This window comes from Hippoglossus hippoglossus, chromosome 17, assembly GCF_009819705.1.
Source record: "Hippoglossus hippoglossus isolate fHipHip1 chromosome 17, fHipHip1.pri, whole genome shotgun sequence".
NCBI lineage: Eukaryota > Metazoa > Chordata > Actinopteri > Pleuronectiformes > Pleuronectidae > Hippoglossus > Hippoglossus hippoglossus.
In genome coordinates, this window is record NC_047167.1 from 18,683,736 (window position 1) to 18,702,021 (window position 18,286).

Below are 18,286 nucleotides of genomic sequence, written 5' to 3' on the forward strand. Positions count from 1 at the left end.
ATTGTTTTAATGTTACTTTTAAATACAAACTTTTAATTGTCTTGTTTTGAGTGCTTCACTATCTGAAGTTGTTTTGAATCGTCAGTAGGTGAAAGGATCTTCTGATCAGTTCAGTTTTTATTCAATAAACCATAAGCTTTTTGCAGACTAAACACACACCAAAATAGTTTCAGTTACAGTCAAGCATTGTGCTGTGTTTGATTCCATAAAATGTTGCACCATAAAATATTAAAAGTTCAATATAGGCCTATATGAATAGCATATGTAACTGGGTCACTGACTGTCCTACCACCAGGTGGTGGCAGAGTGTTCCCTGTGAAAACCCCTAACCACTACAGTGGGTTATGTGCTAAGATACATCACAGACTGTAGATAATCATGGCCGACAGACTGCAAGCTGCTCAAAAGTGAAGCCAAAGCATGTCAAATGAATACATGTCAAATATATTTTTCTCGGAAAGTTTGGTTTGATTAGTAATTTTGCTATCACGAATCATAGCTTATTGAAATTGATGCTGTCAAGTATCATGAAACTCATAGATGGAGGTTTTCTTCCATCAATCTTTCTCCTGCAGGCCCGGGGCTCTGTAGCTCACGTCTGGACAGATGTTGAACGACACCGACACCAATACAGTCTCCCAGGACGTTGGTGGTTGTCCTCAAACGATCACTATCAAGAAACAAACAGGAATATCTCAGGTTATGGCAGGAACTTGACCAACGAGATAAAAGTTTGATTTCAAAATGTTACAGGTGAAAAGAAAGTTTTCAATTTCCTCAAATAGTTTTTTTTGTCTTTCCATTTCAAACAGGATCGACAAAATATAAAAGTTTCTACACTGTATTGTTCTTATCTCCAACCTTAAAGTCTAAAACCTTAAACAACCCTGTGAAGAAATGTTCACTCACAGAATCCAATCAACCATTATAAGCAGGGATATGTTTTCAGTGGGCAGTCCAGCGGATGACAACACTATCACCATGGAAACCAGTCCAGCCTGTGGGATGCCTGCCGCACCGGTGCTCGCAGCTGTAACAATCAAACTGAACAAGGGACGAAGCATTGGTTATCCAATGTGATTCATTTATTCAGATATATCCAAAACAAGCTGAACACCATTTACATGGTCAAAGTTTCTACATGAACTCACCTCAGGATGATTATTTGACCGAGGTCAAAATTCATATTATGTAGCTGGGCTATGAATAAAGCTGCCACTGCCTCATAGAGTGCTGCACCATCCATGTTCATAGTGGCGCCAGTAGGCAGCATGAAGCGGGTCACCCGTTTGTCCATGCTGTGATTGACCTCCATGCAGTGCAGAGTTACAGGTAAAGTTGCAGAGCTGTGAAAATACAGAAGAGAAAAGACGTTTTAACTCTGTCAAACCGTTATGTTTGGTATCAATGCACTGGCTCACCTTGATGAAGTCCCAAAGGCAGTGGCGAGAGCCTGCAGAACACCACTCATGAGTCTGAAGGGATTCTTCCGTGTGACAGAAAAGTAGATGAGGGACAGAGTGAGGAAACTGTGAATTAGCAGGCCAGCAATCACAGTGAGAATATACATCGCTACTTCCTGGCCCATCTCTCCTGTATCTGTCATCTTCACAACCTGACCTGCCAGCAGGAAGAAGATTCCTACAGGGGAGTACCTGTGGTATACAGAGGTGACACACATCCGTCTAGAGAAATGCAAAGAGGCTCCACAAATAGAGAGATATTTGTTGTTCATGGCAAACAATCATCACAAGGCTGCCCTTAATAATTTGGGGTATGTAACAAACATATTGTCACGGTGAGGTGTGGAGAGCAGGTGGACCCGAATGCAGGAGCGAGGCAGGTCCAATGGACAAAAAAATGAATCTAATGAAAACATAAAATATGGGGCAGGCCCGGCAGGAAACTAAACGTTCAGGAAAAACCAGGCAGGATAAGGAACTTGAAGCTGACAGAGACAATACAGGCAAAGACTTAACAGAGGACAGAACTGAGGACTTAAATACAAAGTGGACTGATGACAAACTAGAGACAGGTGGCACAGGAAGCAAAAAGAACAGAAACACATGAGGGAGATCAGAACTTCAAAATAAAACAGGAAACACAGAACTTAGAATGAAGAAAAATCGAAACACAAGGAAAACGTCCATAACTAAAGATTCTATAAAACTGAACCAAAATAAACCTTAAGAGTTCAGGGTCAAGGCAGAATCATGACACATATTAGTTAGATATCAGTTCCCTGGGAAATAATATTAAAAAAAACACCCAATCATGCATTTTTTAAAACAGACCAAAAAAAATCCTGGATCTGCCCAAAATCTGCTCTTAATCTAAGTCTAAATGTGAGATTTCCCTGCTTACCAGATGAATATGTTGACCAGATGCATAACAGCTTTATTAAGGCAGTCAAAGAAATCCCTCAGAGGTTTTCCCTGAGACTCCATGCTGCCCAGAATGAGGCCGAAGGCAACAGAGAAGACCAACAGCCCCAACATATTCATACCATCTGATGAGCCGGGCACTGGCACAGTGTTATCTACAGGGTCCAAATGATGACAGTAAAATAAGAGATGAAATTATATTGTATCAATGTTAATAAAAAAATAATGATTATTAGAGAAAAGAGGAATCTCACTGTTTTCACTGGCCTCAGTGATATTAAATCCTGTAGAAACACTCCTGGAATAAACAGTTTTAAACTGGAGAACAAGCAAATGTTAAAAGTCAGTGATAATATGTGAGATTATCAATATAAAGACAAATCATGGCCACTGCAGATCTTACCTTTCTGAAACAAGCTTCAACCAGATTTGAGGGGATCATGTTTCTATAAATAAAAAAACATATATGAGTTGTTTTTGGAGGCTGATATCTTATACCCTTAGAAATCCCTCTTGGTTTATAATTATCACCACACAAACCTGATTAGATCTAGAACAGCGTCCACGCTCTGCACAGCCTCCGCTCTACCACCAGAGGAGGCTGAGGGGTTCCTGGACCAGTTCCCTGGCTGGATGATAACGGCTAAAACGATGCCAGTGAATGCAGCAATAAGTGTGGTGAGCATGTAGTAGCAAATTGCCCTCAGTCCAATTCTCCCATAAGCTTTCCTGTCCACAGACGACGTGCCTGATGAAAAGAGAAGGTGCAACAGGTTTACATTCACATACTGTATCAATGTAAATCTGTTGGTACAATCAGTTGTTTATTGGGTTAAAAACCTCATTCACACACTCAAATACTAAAATATAAATATAAGTCTATACAATCTATAAAATAATTTTGATATGTATGTATAGTTCAAATGTTTTTATAACCCAACAAACACAGAGTTTCAAAAAATAAATGAGATAAAGTAAAAACACTTTAAATATACAAAGTTTAAATTTTTTTTCGTTTCATAAAGAGTAAAAAAATCTGCTATTTTATAGCACAATTATAGAAAATCCAATATTTATTTCCGTGAATGTGAAAACATTTAAACTTTTGAGGGAAACTATTAACAGAAGTCTATACGTTGGAAAAAGAACATACAGGATGTTAAATGGGTTTATTCTCTATAGTGGCAACTTTAGAATAGCTTCCATCTTTGAGAGCCTCAGTTCGACACATAGACGACACGTGTGTTAATCTACTGTGTTGATTACTAACAGGAGCCATTACGACATGAAATGTGGGTCAAACCGTGTCTTTGTCGAGAGCCTGAAAATCCATTTTAACCCGGCTGATGTGTGCATCTTACCTGAAATCAGACTTGAAACGATGAGAGGAAGCATCAGCATCTGCAGGATTCTCATCAGCAGCTCTCCAGGAAACATTAAGTATCTTACATCCCTGTCTGACATGTTTAAGGGTCGTAGAGCAAAGCCCAGACCAATTCCTCAAAGAAGCATAAGCACAGGTTAGTCAGTTATTGTGTTTGTCATAAGGCAGAGTTAAAAAAAACTAATGTAACAGAGCCTCTTCAAAGAGAAGGGCTGGAGAATACAAACACTAATATAAAGCAGCAGGTCCCAAGCTGTCTTGAAAAACAGATCAATGGTGGATTAAAGTAGAATTTCCACAGTGAAGTATGTTTGATAACCACTTACCTGATGCAACAGCTGTAACTGTGAGAATAACAAAAGTGTTTCTCTTCAGGAACGCCACAATATTACATCTGTGGTGTGTTTGAATTTCCTGAGGTTCTGTAACTTCTACTGAGTCCAACTCAGACTGATGCCCATCTGTTTCCATCTCTTTAGCTGTTGTTCCTTAAAGACTGTGAAGAACGACGGAGAGAACTGTTTGGTGTCTCTATAGAATGACAGGACTGATATGACTACTAATCCTACTCAAGTTTTTCAAGCTTTTCAAGTTTTTCAGAGCCCATGACACCAGGATACAATTATGAAAATGAACTCCACCTTTGGTTGGTACTTAAATAAATTTAAAAAAAATGTTAGTCCTTGCATGAGTTATGCATGAACTCAGCCACCAGTAAAGTCAACGTAGTCAATAGGTCGGAATGTCCAGTTGTTCTTCTCCTGACTGATTTTAAACAAATTCACTTTACTCCATTAATCATCAACTTTGTGTCTTTGTCAAATGGTTAATTTATTCATTTTATTCTCTTTTCTTTAGCTGTATATTTTGTCTTAGGGGTTATTAGATGTTATTTCTGTTAAAGTTACTATATAAATGTTATGTTTTATTATTATTAGGTTGCCAGACCTTGTTAAAGTTGAATAATGTGGCTTCAGTCTGTCGGAAAACAATTCAAACAGATACTCTGTGATTATATGTAAGTCCCGAAAGCTTGACGTACACAGCCTTATTAGTTCTGTGTTGGGTACAAAGGTTTTAGGTCACTGAGGTGTTAAGTCAACTGTGTCCTTAAAACACTGAGTCCCATGAGGACAATATGACAAAGGTGGAGGACGGTGGAGCTAATCGGTGAGATTTTAAGTATCTTAGTGCAACTTGAGTCTGTTTAAGTTACAGAGTCAGCTTAAGTTACAGTTACAAATCTACAAGTGACAGGAATCCCATCAGGATATACAAGAAATCCCTTTAACTGGTGTAAACTGGGCTGTGGAACTGTTGAAGATGATCGTGAGATGGACACTATCAAATGTCACTATCAAATCAAATATGAGTTTCAGGCATCTACCCTGGTGTAGTTTGAGATATGTTTTTTGGAGTCAGTGGAAACCAATAAATAAAACAAACACACAAACCAATGGACAGGGGCTAAAACCCAACCTTCTTGACAAAGGTAATTACAGGGGAAGCAGACAGTCGCCTTCATCCTGAAGGTCTATCGTCCTGCATCTTGTTTACAGTGACTCTCCATTGTCTGTCGGCTGCCAATTATGAGCTAAGCTCTTGAGAGGTTTTACTCCGGCCACAAGTTATTGATACAGTCTGATCATCTCGGCACACAATAGCCAAGGTTTCACTTTGAGAAGTCTGAATAGTGAGAGGCTCTTGTTGTTAATTTGTTGGTTTTTACGTTATACTTCTCCTGCAGCCATCGACTCCCCTCCTCCCTGCAGGACTAAATAACGTCTATTTGAAGAGAGCGGCTGCGTTTTTGTCATGAATCAAATGTTGGGGGACAAGTTGACGAGTTTCACCGGAGGAGGAAGATGAAGATGACGAAGAAGCACAGACACGTGGGAAGGAAAGCCCAGAATCCAAAGGCATATCCAGGGAGGAGTTTGAGGAGTACCAGAGGAAGCTGGTGGAAGAAACGTGAGTAAGCAAAGATGCTAATAGGCCAACTGGCTACAGTGCAAAAAAAAAATCATATTTATGAAGTCCGGCTTAAAATCTATTGTGCACCTTGAATCTATCTCTGTGTATGAAAGGTGCTTTTCCTTGTGCACAGCAAGAATCCTAAATAACATTAAACTGTCTAAATGTTTTTGTGTCTGTCAGTAGAAGGACTTTGTTTAAAATAAAATACTGAGATTTTATATTTCATGGAAAAAAGTGTGCATAATTAATGTGCGAATGTTCTTTGTGAATTGCTGAGAGATAGCATAGGAAATATGACCTACATATCCATAAGCAGGGATTAGCAGGTGTGATTAGTATGACTTAAAGTGGGCCCCCGCTTCATGTTTGTCTCAGAACCATCAATATAAACACAGACAAGAAGTCTAACTTCTTCAGATACCAGCAGGTGTATTTAAGAAACTGAAACGTAGTCTACATGGCTCATGATTTCCTTCCTGTTCAAACTCAATGAAGTTAAGACACATTATGATCCATCCATTGTGGATCATAATGTGATTGTTGTTGATTGTTGTTTGTGGCAGATGTACCACAAACAACAATACAAAGTTGTGACTTGTAATTGAAAAAATATAAATAATTTTCCCTATAAACAAATACTTGAATAAATACTTAAATTCTATTAAATTCAAGCTGTGGATAATATATTACAATATGATGAGCGTTATTGATTCAATAGCAATACAGTTGGTAACAAAGCCACAACAACTGAAATGCATTGATTGACAGTTCTTTATATAAGTGTGCGGGCGTGCATTAGGCAGTTTGAACTAGCTTCCCTCTGTGGCGTCATGTGATGCATGTGTGACATCAACGGATGCGAGCCAGGCTTAAAAGGTAGCTTTAGGTGGGGGTTTATTTCCTCGGCGCTCAAATTAGCCAGAGAAGCAGATTAGGCTCCGTGAGCAATAACTGGTCAGGGCTCAGTTTCAAGAAGCAGCCATTAAACACATCTCTTAGGCAGTGCGCTTTAAAACAATTATTATTTAATCACCTTACACTCTGAGGGGATGCAGATGTGCTAGTTATCTTCAATTATCAACTGAAAAGGCAGGTTTTAATGACGTTAGGGTCTCACTGTCCAACGGAGAATGTGAACTGAATGACATGTCAGTCATTTTTGTAAAACATCACTGAGACCAAGGATTTCAATAAGTTTTGTTTATTGTTTAAGATTCTATTTGACCATTATTCAAGCTTTATTCCACACCTGGTTAGAATTTAAAGTTAAACATATTAGACAGTATCTTCAATATTTCAATAACAGAAGTTTTTGAAATTATATTTTCTTTTTTTATCAACAACTTATTAAACAGACAAGTCAAAACTAAGGCGTGGGTGTTAAAACAACAGATTCATCAATAAACATATGAAGAATAAGGTACATGAGTCCACATTTTGTTTTTGTGTGTGAAAGAGTCAGTATCTAGGTCTGTGACTGACTCACAGTTCACAGTTCCAGGTCGTCTGCACTGTCCACACAGTGATGACCCTGCTGGGCGGCACAGGAGCTATTCAGTGCGTTTGCTGTGTACAGTTTCTATGGTTACACTAGAATCTATAAACTGTTGAAGCACAAAACGGTATCTCAGAGAAGTGGAAGGAGAAATGTGAAGGAGTGCCGCCCTGTCAAAGAACTTAGAGACACCAAGTAACTGCAAATCTGTGCCAAGCTGCAGCTCTCGGTTCAGATAATCTTATTAAAACAGAGTCGGGGCCTGAGCAGACCACCCTTAAATAGACATGGGTCAAGTCTGGTGTCAACATGGAAACTTACTTACACTGAAAAATGCCTTGAGATAATGTGTGTTTTGATTCGATGCTGTACAAATAAAACTGAATTCAATTACTGATGACATTAAATAACTGGTGTATCTTGATGTGGAAGAATGCTGTGATTGTTTCAGCTCAAAACGAAAAAGTTGGCTAAAATGCAACTACTACAATTTGTATTAAAAAGATTCAAATTACTAACTCTGTATAAGTATGAAAAACATAAGTATATAAAGACGCCTTCATTGCTATAATTAAAATGCAAATACAAAACGTATAAAGATATGTTTTGTCAAATCCAGGTCAGTGATTTCAAACTAAACCCTGCAGACCTTTAATTGAAGTACTCAAGGTACTTTAAGGTTTACTGATCTTCAGTCACAGCGCCCCCATTAGGTCAGTCTGTGCCAAGATACAAAGACGTGACAACTTTGTCTTCCCTCTTTACTTTGGGAGTAAAAATGAAGATAAACTGCGAGTGTGGCAAGGATGCAAAAAAACCAAAGGTATTAGTACTGTCGTATTCTCACAGATCCACACAGAGTCATAAAAGGATGAGAACCAGTAAACAGCTTGATTAGCCACACCCAAACAGTAACGTGTGACTAATTGATTAGATTAATAAGATAATGTTTCATAGAGTGAGCTCATTGACTCTGCTCAGGTGTAGCTGGAGTCAATTGTTTTCCCTTGCTAACAACATTACTGTAATGTGGTAATGCCTATGGGTAATGCTGCTGATGATAAGACACTGATCTTTGAGGAAAGCTTTACTCAAAGCCACCTGCTTCTTTGTCTACCCTCTAACCTTTTAATACACTGTGCTTATGGGTGGACACACTTGTTTGAGCTTAGGCTTCCTGGACAAGGTGGAGAGAGGATAAAGAGATTTTCGACACATTTAAACGTGCAACAATGTGCAAGCAATTTATGCATCAAAACGGATGGATGGATGGATTTAACATATTTATTAAAACCCACAAAGAACTTGTGTAAAATTCTACATGCATTGCCTTTGTCCAGGAAACATTACTGGTCTGTAAATATCATTCTAAATGTGATCACGTTTAACGACTCATTTCACAGAGCACTCAAGACTCTGCCACACTTCAGATGGCTGGAGATGACATTGATCTCCCAGAGGACCTTGCAAAAATGATGGATGAAGATGAGGAAGAGGAGACCGATGATTCATTCTTCCATAAGCTTCAAAACATGGATGTAGATAAAAGGAGACTGCAGAGTGGACTCTCATGTGACTTCTGGTCATCAAAAATAAGTATTACAATTATTATTTTAGGGTAATAATAAAGACAGTTCCGAATGAGGAAGAAGAAGAAGAAGTAGGATATTGAAACACCCAGTGGATGGCAGTAATGCAACTTGATGTTGGTTGCCACCCGCCAATTAACCGGATGAAGAAGAAGAAGAAGAAGAAGAAGAAGACCATAGGGCAATGAAGGTCCTGTAATCTGGACGAATGAAGGCGGGGGGGCTGTTTTGACTGTTGTGACAAACTAAAAGATTAAAAGATATATACCTGATTACTCCAATCATATATTTCCCCCCAGACCTATATGTCATTGTTTGCAATGGTTCAAATACAAAATAAGCAGATTTTAAAATAGCATAGAAGTTGGACAAATGCACCGGGTTAAAATACAACATGTTCTCCCCTGGATGTGTGTGCACCTTGCTTGGGCAGCCATTTTGAATTGCTTGTACCTATAGAACACCTTATAGGACATACTGCATAAGCTAGGATTAGACTTTCTACCCTGATACCGGTTTGTCCTCCTCTGCTGACTCTCATATCTAAATGGTTTTGGTTGATATTTTTGTTTTTACAGACATGAGACATATTTTTTCCTTTTTTAAAATTGGCTTCAAAGCAGCGTCAGCATTGAATAAAGATTCCGTTTGAAATAAAAAAATAAACACGATATTGATATTGAACCGGCACATCTACGACTGTACACTATGTGACCCAATGAGCTTTTCCTTCACGTTTAAACTGATCACATGACCAGCGTTTTACCCTCCCTTTCCATTGTCTCCCTGTCATCCCCCTGCTGCTCACCATCCCCCTTTCCCCCTTGTAAGCTGACACAGCGCCTTTAAACATTAGCCGCTTTCTTTCTAATAGGATCCCAGGGGCTTAAATTGTCATCTGATAAAACTAAGGAGCTTGATGGCTATGCTGCACCCTCTTAACCAATTTGTACTCAATTAGGATAATGGGGAAACAGGCAAAGAGGGACAGCTTTAATATATCAATGTGATAAAATGATTATCAAGTCCCCTTATCTATGACTTGGCTGGTATTAGGACCAGGTCTTATATTAATATTTTCCATTGATGAAGTCCGCATCAGAATATTTTCAATTGGATCTGAGAATTTATTACCTGTCTGTAGCATCGTAGAATTTCCAAATACAGATGCAAGATCTGACATTTTGACCTATTTAACGAGTTTAAATAACCAGGGGTCATCATAAGCTGAATCCCATGAATGTGTGTGTCACTACGAGGCCGGAACCTGCATTGCACAAGCTAGCACGCTAATGGAACTGAGCCATTAATGAAGCTGAACCACTGATATACACCAGTGGTTTAATGCAACACCAACATGCTTCAGTCAACTGAGAATACCAACTATTCTATATATACAAATTGTTTACCTTTACCTGATAACACAGATATCAGTGCCACTGTGTATGATTAATGTCACACTTTAAACTTTTCTTTTATAATGTGCATGCTGTACACACACACACACACACACACACACACACACACACACACACACACACACACACACACACACACACACACACACATCTGATAATTATATCACTCTCTCGGTGTACAAATGAATGGACAGAATCACAGTGAATCTTCTCACCTCCTTTACTAATTAATCAGACTAATTATCATCCCCTAAGTCCATTGATTCTCTTATGATATCAGCTTACTAAGGCAATTAATGCTCCTCTCAATGTTTTTCTTATTTGAAATCATGTTGCAAAAAATTTGACACGAGAGTCAAAACTACCAGATAATTAAAAGTAGCATAATTCTCTTATTAATTGATGAATACATCGATATGAAAATGTGCGGTTTTTGCCTGTTTTTTTTTTGTGTGTGCATATAGTAAAAGTTGGAAAAAAAGACACCTCACATGGCTGGACTGTCTTACCGTCATCATATGGTAGCAGCCTACTTCACAGTAAATCCTGCCACAGAGGCACCTTTAAGTTCTTTACTTCATGTGTCTGTTAGGGAAGCTTGTCGGTCTCAGGCAAAAGTAATGGGCTTTGCAGTTTCTGGTATCTTGGAAAACAACCTTGACAACCATGAAAAGGTGTAGGGCCAAAGCCACTTAACCCATAGGCATTCTGCCCATAGAAGCATTGGCAACGTAGCCCAGTGTTGCCAGATGGCTTTAAACTTGTTGGCGTTTAAAATTCCTCAGCTGCTTAGACATATGCCCTTCCTAAGAATAAGTGTGAAGACGTTAGTGTCACTCTGACTCATAGAAGATGGTGTCACGATTGATGGAAGACCCTCCCTTGTATGAGCAGAAATGCTTTTTTATTACTTTAATATTATTATTTTTTTAATTTTTATACTTTCAATGATCTGCAAAGTTTCTGGCAAAAATATTTGTCTAAATACAGAAAAACTAAAATGATGTGGTATAAAAAATATAACATGATCTTGATATGATTTGATACTCCAGACAAAAAAATATACTCCAAGACAATTAGCATTTTTTAGAACATTTGTTTGCTTATGTTAGATATGCACAAAAATGCGGCGGCACTTTTCATGCTGGAGTTTGTGTTTGGCGTGCAAACAGCTCCTAAATATATCTTCCACATAGGAGGAGTGAGGTCAGAGGAAATCTCTAGTGAAGTCTTTAGGCTCATTAAGGACGGGATTGATCTCTGCAACACCTACTGGAGCTGCCAAAGCTTCGGTTCTGCCAAGTGGCAAAGTAGAACTGTGTAGGCTGCAGGATGCAACACCCCCGATGCCCCCAACCCAATTCCACTGGGGACCATCGGAGGACAGCGCAACAAGTGTGTAGTCTGACAGGCCTCGCTATTTGTTTATTTATTTTAACACATGTAAGCAATATGATTCTGAGTCACATTTGCAACTCAGACATTTTAAAGGGATAATTGGGAATAGGTTCAACATTGGTTTTGTCCACTAATTGGTCGTGTTTGAATTAATTAGGTTAAACTAGGCTAATTAGGTTAAAGTAGGTTAGAGGATTGTCCATTTATTACTTTGCTTCTCTAGACCTGCATTTTCGCTCATTTGCCTTGTTGCTGGTCCTCCTGATACAACCATGAAACGTGCAGCATCAGCCGTCTATTATTAAAGTTCAGGGCATCTCATTAGTTCTGTGCTATTTATAGTAACTAGAAATAAAAAATAGATTTGATAAATTACTTAATTAGAGAACCATTATAACAAAAATAAGCCCCTTCCTGTTCCTCTTCAAAACAATGTAGTGTAAAAAAAAAATTTTGCTTTAAACCGCAAGTGTTCACTTCTTTGTTTCCTTTCATTATTAAAGTCTGCCGCTCCAAACGCAGTGGTGCCCATAAAGAATTAGGTGCCTACTTGAATTAAACTATTTTATGAACAGTGTGTAGCCATTCAAATTAAAAGTCCATCTCTGTGTCTTTTCTCCCTTACATTGTCTATAATGAAAGGATTAGTGAAAACTCTCAGTACGAGCCATTATCTTTCAGACAATAGATTTTTTGAAAGAAAGTTTTGTCGAGGCTTCATTAGCAATGACCTCCCTCTGTGGTCTGAATGCAGGACACATTTGGAGCAATTACTTGACCAGAAAACAACTGTCAGTCATTCTTAAAGGGGAAGGATTCCAATTAATAAACCTCTTAAACCCTTTGGTTTTACTACCATTCCCCCGCAAGCTTTGGTGTCTTGTGTGGTTAAGGAGAGTTTTTCCAGAGGAGAACAACATTATCTGTGCTTGTTGCTGAGGGCTCCCAACAGTCGCTCCTTTGCTCACTTGTGTGCAGGGGATTTCAAGGACTTAACTGGGAGTAACAAGTGCCTACACTACATGTTGTTAGTGTCATTAGTCTACTTATGGACTATGTAGACACCATGTGCGTTGCAGGAACCTGAAGAGCGGGTAAGTTTACTTTATGTTCATCCATGGGAATTCTGTTAGTTATGAGATTTATTGGTGAAAAGGTTTCTGTAAGGTTCATTATTTCATTAAGATAAGATAAAAAAAATATAGACAAAATGCAGCTTGCTTTTTGCTGCCTGTCAAAAGGCTCAAATGTCTTTGGGTGTATAAACCAACGACTCTCAGCTGAAGTAACTCTTTAAACATGCGATGTTTCAAAGTAAAAACTAATGGGAAACAGTTTTGAAAGATAATTTGATCGCTACATGCTAAACATACTCAGATCCAAAACTGAATCCTTCGTATTTTTATTTTCTTTCTTACTTTATCTCATCAACACAAGTTTATGGCTGTAATTATCAATAGTAATCGGAAATTATGCCTAAACAGAATTCCTCTGTGAACTTTCTTATGGTAGAGTATCACGGAATTAATAGAAGATATTCCCATGCATTATTAAAGCAGTTTATTTTAATCAAAACATGTAAAACTGCTCGGTAGTACAAGTATCATGTCTAATTTCTAATATGACAACAGTTTGTTCAGAGCACTAATAATTACTTCTTAAATGTAAATTCACAGCTTCACTGTATTTGTCTTTTCACTTGCAGCCGAAGATGCTAATTTGCTCTGCTTCTGTGGAAACACTATATTGAACGTCACAGAAGTTATCCTTAAAGGATACGGCCCCCATGCTTCACATAAATCTGCCCCATTGCACGTGAAGCAGAACCTAAAGCGCTCTGTACAACAGCTGCTTTGCTTAGTCCCACTTTGTCACGTTCCAATTTTTTCGAGGAGGAGAAAAAGTGTTTACAAAGGATCGGATGCATTTGTCAATGGATGCCCTTGGAATAGTGGACGATAGTTGCCTGGACAACTATGACATTGCAAAAAATGCCGGGTCGAGCAGTGGAGGCAGGGTCCACAGTATTGATGTCATACTGGGATTCACTAAAGACCAGGACCCTTTACTCCATTCGGTAGGAGATGGTGACAGCCAAAAAGCCAACGGAGAAAACCTACATCACTCTGAAAAGCAGGTCCAGCTCGACCCATACGGGCACCTTCCAGAACTGGGCGACAGCTCCCAGCATTCTTCCTACCATGGTGAGTCTTTTGAGATTTAAAAAAGCTATTGTCGACCACAGAAAGTCAGGGCATATTGTCTTGAACCATGCACCAAGTGGAATTGGAGCGGAACTAAGTTTGTCAGAGAATAGAATACAATACTCACACAAAAGTTTTCCCACTGATTTGGACGAGTGCTCTTCCATTAAGAAGTTAAATGCCATCTTTTCGCAACCACTCTTTATTGGTCATTATGGCTTGTTTGATATTACAGTGACAACATTTAGTGGTGTTAAATATTCCTTTGAATAATATAATTTTTTGCGACTCACATTTGAAGTAGCTACTCTAGAAAAACATGGATAGAAAGGCCAGTCAGTGGAAGAATGATGGATTATCAACTAATGGCTCTCGAGCAAACTTGCTCAACATCATGATATAGCTTTGCTCATGAGTGTCCAAGCTACGCTGTTGAATCCTGACTTTCTTCTCCCATCTCTAATACATTGCTCTGAAATTAGAGAAAACATGCCTGACAAAATCACACGTAGATTCTGTGTTGACCTGCTCTATATCTATCGATACGAAGCTAACACTGAGGGATGCTTTGTACATCTTTTTATATACATTTCACTGACATGTCATACACGTGTGGCAGCTGATGATACCCACTGTTACTCTCCATTCACGTGTTTTAGTGGCAGGGCCCAGGTATCATGTCTTAGAGACACACCTGACTGGCAGGGAGCGAAGGTTAATGTCATTAGCTTCACTTGTGCTCTTGTTGTTGTTTAAATGTTGATCATGAGAAAAGTCCATTCTGCCTAATTTATCTGTTGCTCTGGTAACTTTGGGAAACTTAGAATTTATCTTCTTAGGGTTCACACAAGTGAATGTGGACCAACAGGTGACTCTGGCTGAAAGTAAGAGCTTTGGAGGCCAGTGGTTGATTATACCATTGCTACCCACTGTAAATCAGGGATGTTAATAGATACCTTTAATTTTCACTTTTGGAAAATAAATCCTATGTGGTTGAAACGATCACCTGCTGTATGCTATCTAATACACTTGTACTATGTTATTTGAAATATTTCATGGAAATTATGCTGTTTTTGTCATTTAAAATTTGCTAAGCTTGGCTATAGCAACAATAAGAGCAGTTAAAACACTGTATAATCCTGGATACCATCAAATCCACAAGTGATTTATTACTCATATTGCCAGAATGTGGCCTGCTGTAACTTATTCAGCCTAAATTATGTCATATGCATTTTGTGGACCCCTAAAAACTGCATCTTCTTACCGGCCACAGTGTGAATATGCGATGTTATGCATGTAAGCGGCAAATACACACAGCTGATTATCATAGCAGCAACATACGGTATGCAAACAGTACAATAACCATCAGACTACAGTAACAAAAACAGACAGAAGATGGTGGGTGAGCTCGGCTGGAGCATTTCTGTCCGATGGACAGAGGAAAGAGACAGGAATGATCTGTTTCTCCTTGGATTCCACGAGAGAAAAAATACAAGTTTGGCCACAGATTTTTAATTTCAATGGAAACACATGTGAAGAAACTTAACATTTATATCATCACATTTGCTGATCAATATTTGCTCCTGATATTGCAGACTTCAAACCACTATGGGGTGTTTATTGCCTTGTCATACCACAGGTGGAACCGTATGCAAAGGCCGTAGTTCAGGAAGCTGCTGATATGGAAAACATGTGTTGTCATTCAGAAGAAAACATCCCATTCATTCTATATTCATGTTTATAATAATCACGCTTTCAATATCACAACAAACTCTGAACACAAAGCTTTTGCTACCAGACGTCCTTCTTATTGCAAACCAGTGATGTGATGACCAGTGATGTGATACGATTAAAAAGCATTGGTGCATCTCACACACACACACACACACGGCTCACATGCTCTACATCAATTTCTTGGATCACACAATATGGACTATGACTGTTTACTCCACCTGTGCCGAAGCCAACTTAAGTCCCTTGTTAGATTAGGGGAGGCGGGCACTCGCAGCTTTAACTGGTGGCATCTGTTACCATGGGATTACTGCAGGGGAAGAATTCAGTGAAAGACGTTGTCATTTGGACTCACTGAACCCCCGGGGTTCCCAAACCATCAACCGTATAAAGGCTCATCAGTCATTAAGCTGTTTTATCATGAGGAGAGGAGTTAACGTTTCACTTTTTGATCGGACTGAATATCCCAAATATTCAGTCCGATATATATATTTATTTTGATATAATTCACAATCACATGAGTAAAGACGTTTTCTTCTGGTAACATGTTTTTGTCCTTGAATTAAAATACAATATATTGTAGATCAAGTATAATTTATTTATTTATCTAAAGAAATAAAATGTAATAACAAAACTTTTGGTCTATTGATCATAATACTGTTAAAGTCTTCATGTTCATGCAACACAATTTATTGTCGAATAACGCCAACAGATCAGGTGACAAGGTATCAAGTAACGTGGGGAGTTAATGTCTGTATTTGTGAATCATTATTCTCACAAGTGTTTTGCCTAATGCTGTCAAAACGTTTGAATTATTTGGTCTGGAAAGTCTGGAAAGCCAAACATTGTCTTTAAGGTGTCAAATCTCATAGATTTATTAACATGTCATGTTATTGGTGGGGTAATGCACAGGGAGGCCCCTAAACTGATGGATTTGGCTTTGTGGTTTAGGTCGTAGCCTTCGTATACTTACCTAGATCCTTAATTGCTCTTTTAGCTCAACCTTGCTCTGCCCTCATGTCTTTGGCTTTACTCTGCCAAATAAGATTTGTCAACTTGGCAGTGTTGCCAAATTTAAGGGCTGCTTAGTGGCTTGATACCAGTTGCACGCCAGTTGGTCGCTGTTACATCAATTCTGAAAGGTGTTGATGGATGTAAATCCCCAACAAGGAAGATTAACAAATTGGTGTCTGCTATGGTTATTTAAGACACAAAATTTCAAACTTATTAATGTTTTCTCTTCTTCATTTCAGAATCTGACCTTTTCTCAGGTGACAAGTGTGATGGAGAAATGAGTGACCTGCAGAAGAGCGTGGACGAGGGCGAGGGGTCTCCAGAGACCTTAAAAGAGGAGGAGCACACTAAAAAGAAACACAGAAGAAATCGCACCACCTTCACCACCTATCAGCTTCATGAGCTGGAGCGAGCCTTCGAGAAGTCCCACTACCCAGACGTCTACAGCCGCGAGGAGCTGGCGATGAAGGTCAACTTGCCGGAGGTCCGAGTTCAGGTAAAGACTATATACCTCCAAAGTGACACATTTAATCAATTAATACTTCCAAATCCAACAAAACTAGAGTGATACTCAGATCGCATACCTCCGCTCAGGTCCGTTTCTTACTCGGCCCATGTCTCATTCTGTCTCAACCAAGTTTCGTGGAAATCCGTTCAGACGATTTTGCGTAATCCTCCTGACAACCAAATAAACAAACTAAACCACAAACAAACAAATTAACAGGGGCCACAACATAACCTCTGTGACGGAGTGGATGTGGCCGAGTTCTTCCCTACCTAATGATAACATAGGAAAATACACAATGGCACACAATACAATCCCCTCTTATATGTACTTTTCTCATGATTGAATTCTTGCTCTTCTGTCTCAGTGCCATCTCGTCACTGCATCTCATCTCATTTCATTTCTCTCTGGCCAGGTGTGGTTCCAGAACCGAAGGGCCAAGTGGCGACGTCAAGAAAAGATGGACACTAGCACCATGAAGCTCCACGATTCCCCCATGCTCTCCTTCAGTCGCCCCTCGATGCCTCCCAACGCTTGTCCCGTGGGCAACTCGATGCCCCTGGATCCCTGGCTGACCTCGCCCATCTCCAGTGCCACGCCCATGCATACCATCCCGGGGTTTATGGGCTCACCGCAGGGCTTGCAGCCTGCCTATCCGAGCCACGGCTTTCTCAACACCCCGTCTGGCATGGTCCAAGGTATGCAGCCCATGGGCCCACCTGCTTACCAGTGCCCTCCCAGCTTCAACGATAAATACCCAATGGAGGATGACAGGAGTACCAGCATTGCAGCACTCAGGATGAAGGCCAAAGAGCACCTTCAGTCGATGGATAAAACCTGGCAGCACATGTGATGTGGCAGCGGCACTATGGACGGATTTCTGAGCTGCTCCCGTGAATGTTTACAAACTGCTTTTCAACTGTTAGTTTCATGTACCGATGAAGAGGATACATGACACCAAAGGCGTTTGAGAGTCTGCCATTTTTTTTCAATAAGGCTAATAAGCAACTCTCAAATTGGACTTCTTGTGATTTTTGTTTTGTTTTAAAAATTCACTTTAAAAATGTCATTAATTTTGACCAAACAAGGTTTTTGGTCGCAAGGAATAATGATCAAATCTCTGGTGGTCATTATTTTGGTTGAGCACGAGATGTTTGGGAATATTCTTTTTTGTTTGAGTGAGAGAA

The 18,286-nt window shown here is 39.3% G+C and overlaps 2 protein-coding genes and 1 pseudogene across 2 annotated transcripts; 2 read left to right on the plus strand and 1 right to left on the minus strand.

The window, feature by feature from the left end:
* Positions 1-95: 95 nt before the first annotated feature.
* LOC117778190 (excitatory amino acid transporter 4-like) lies at positions 96-4,349 on the minus strand. The gene is given in 9 exon segments (XM_034613551.1): positions 96-670; positions 910-1,044; positions 1,152-1,346; positions 1,422-1,655; positions 2,365-2,702; positions 2,788-2,830; positions 2,925-3,132; positions 3,746-3,883; positions 4,095-4,349. Coding segments are annotated over 9 exon segments (1,572 nt in total). The 5' UTR covers positions 4,240-4,349; the 3' UTR covers positions 96-534.
* A 557-nt stretch (positions 4,350-4,906) lies between these two features.
* Positions 4,907-10,927, plus strand: LOC117778370 (annotated as a pseudogene).
* Positions 10,928-13,468: 2,541 nt separating this feature from the next.
* On the plus strand, positions 13,469-17,999 carry rx2 (retinal homeobox gene 2). The gene is made up of 3 exons (XM_034613553.1): positions 13,469-13,849; positions 16,834-17,090; positions 17,515-17,999. Exons 1-3 carry the CDS (start codon positions 13,567-13,569, stop codon positions 17,950-17,952), a joined length of 978 nt encoding a protein of 325 aa, XP_034469444.1. The 5' UTR covers positions 13,469-13,566; the 3' UTR covers positions 17,953-17,999.
* The last annotated feature ends 287 nt before the right edge of the window (positions 18,000-18,286 follow it).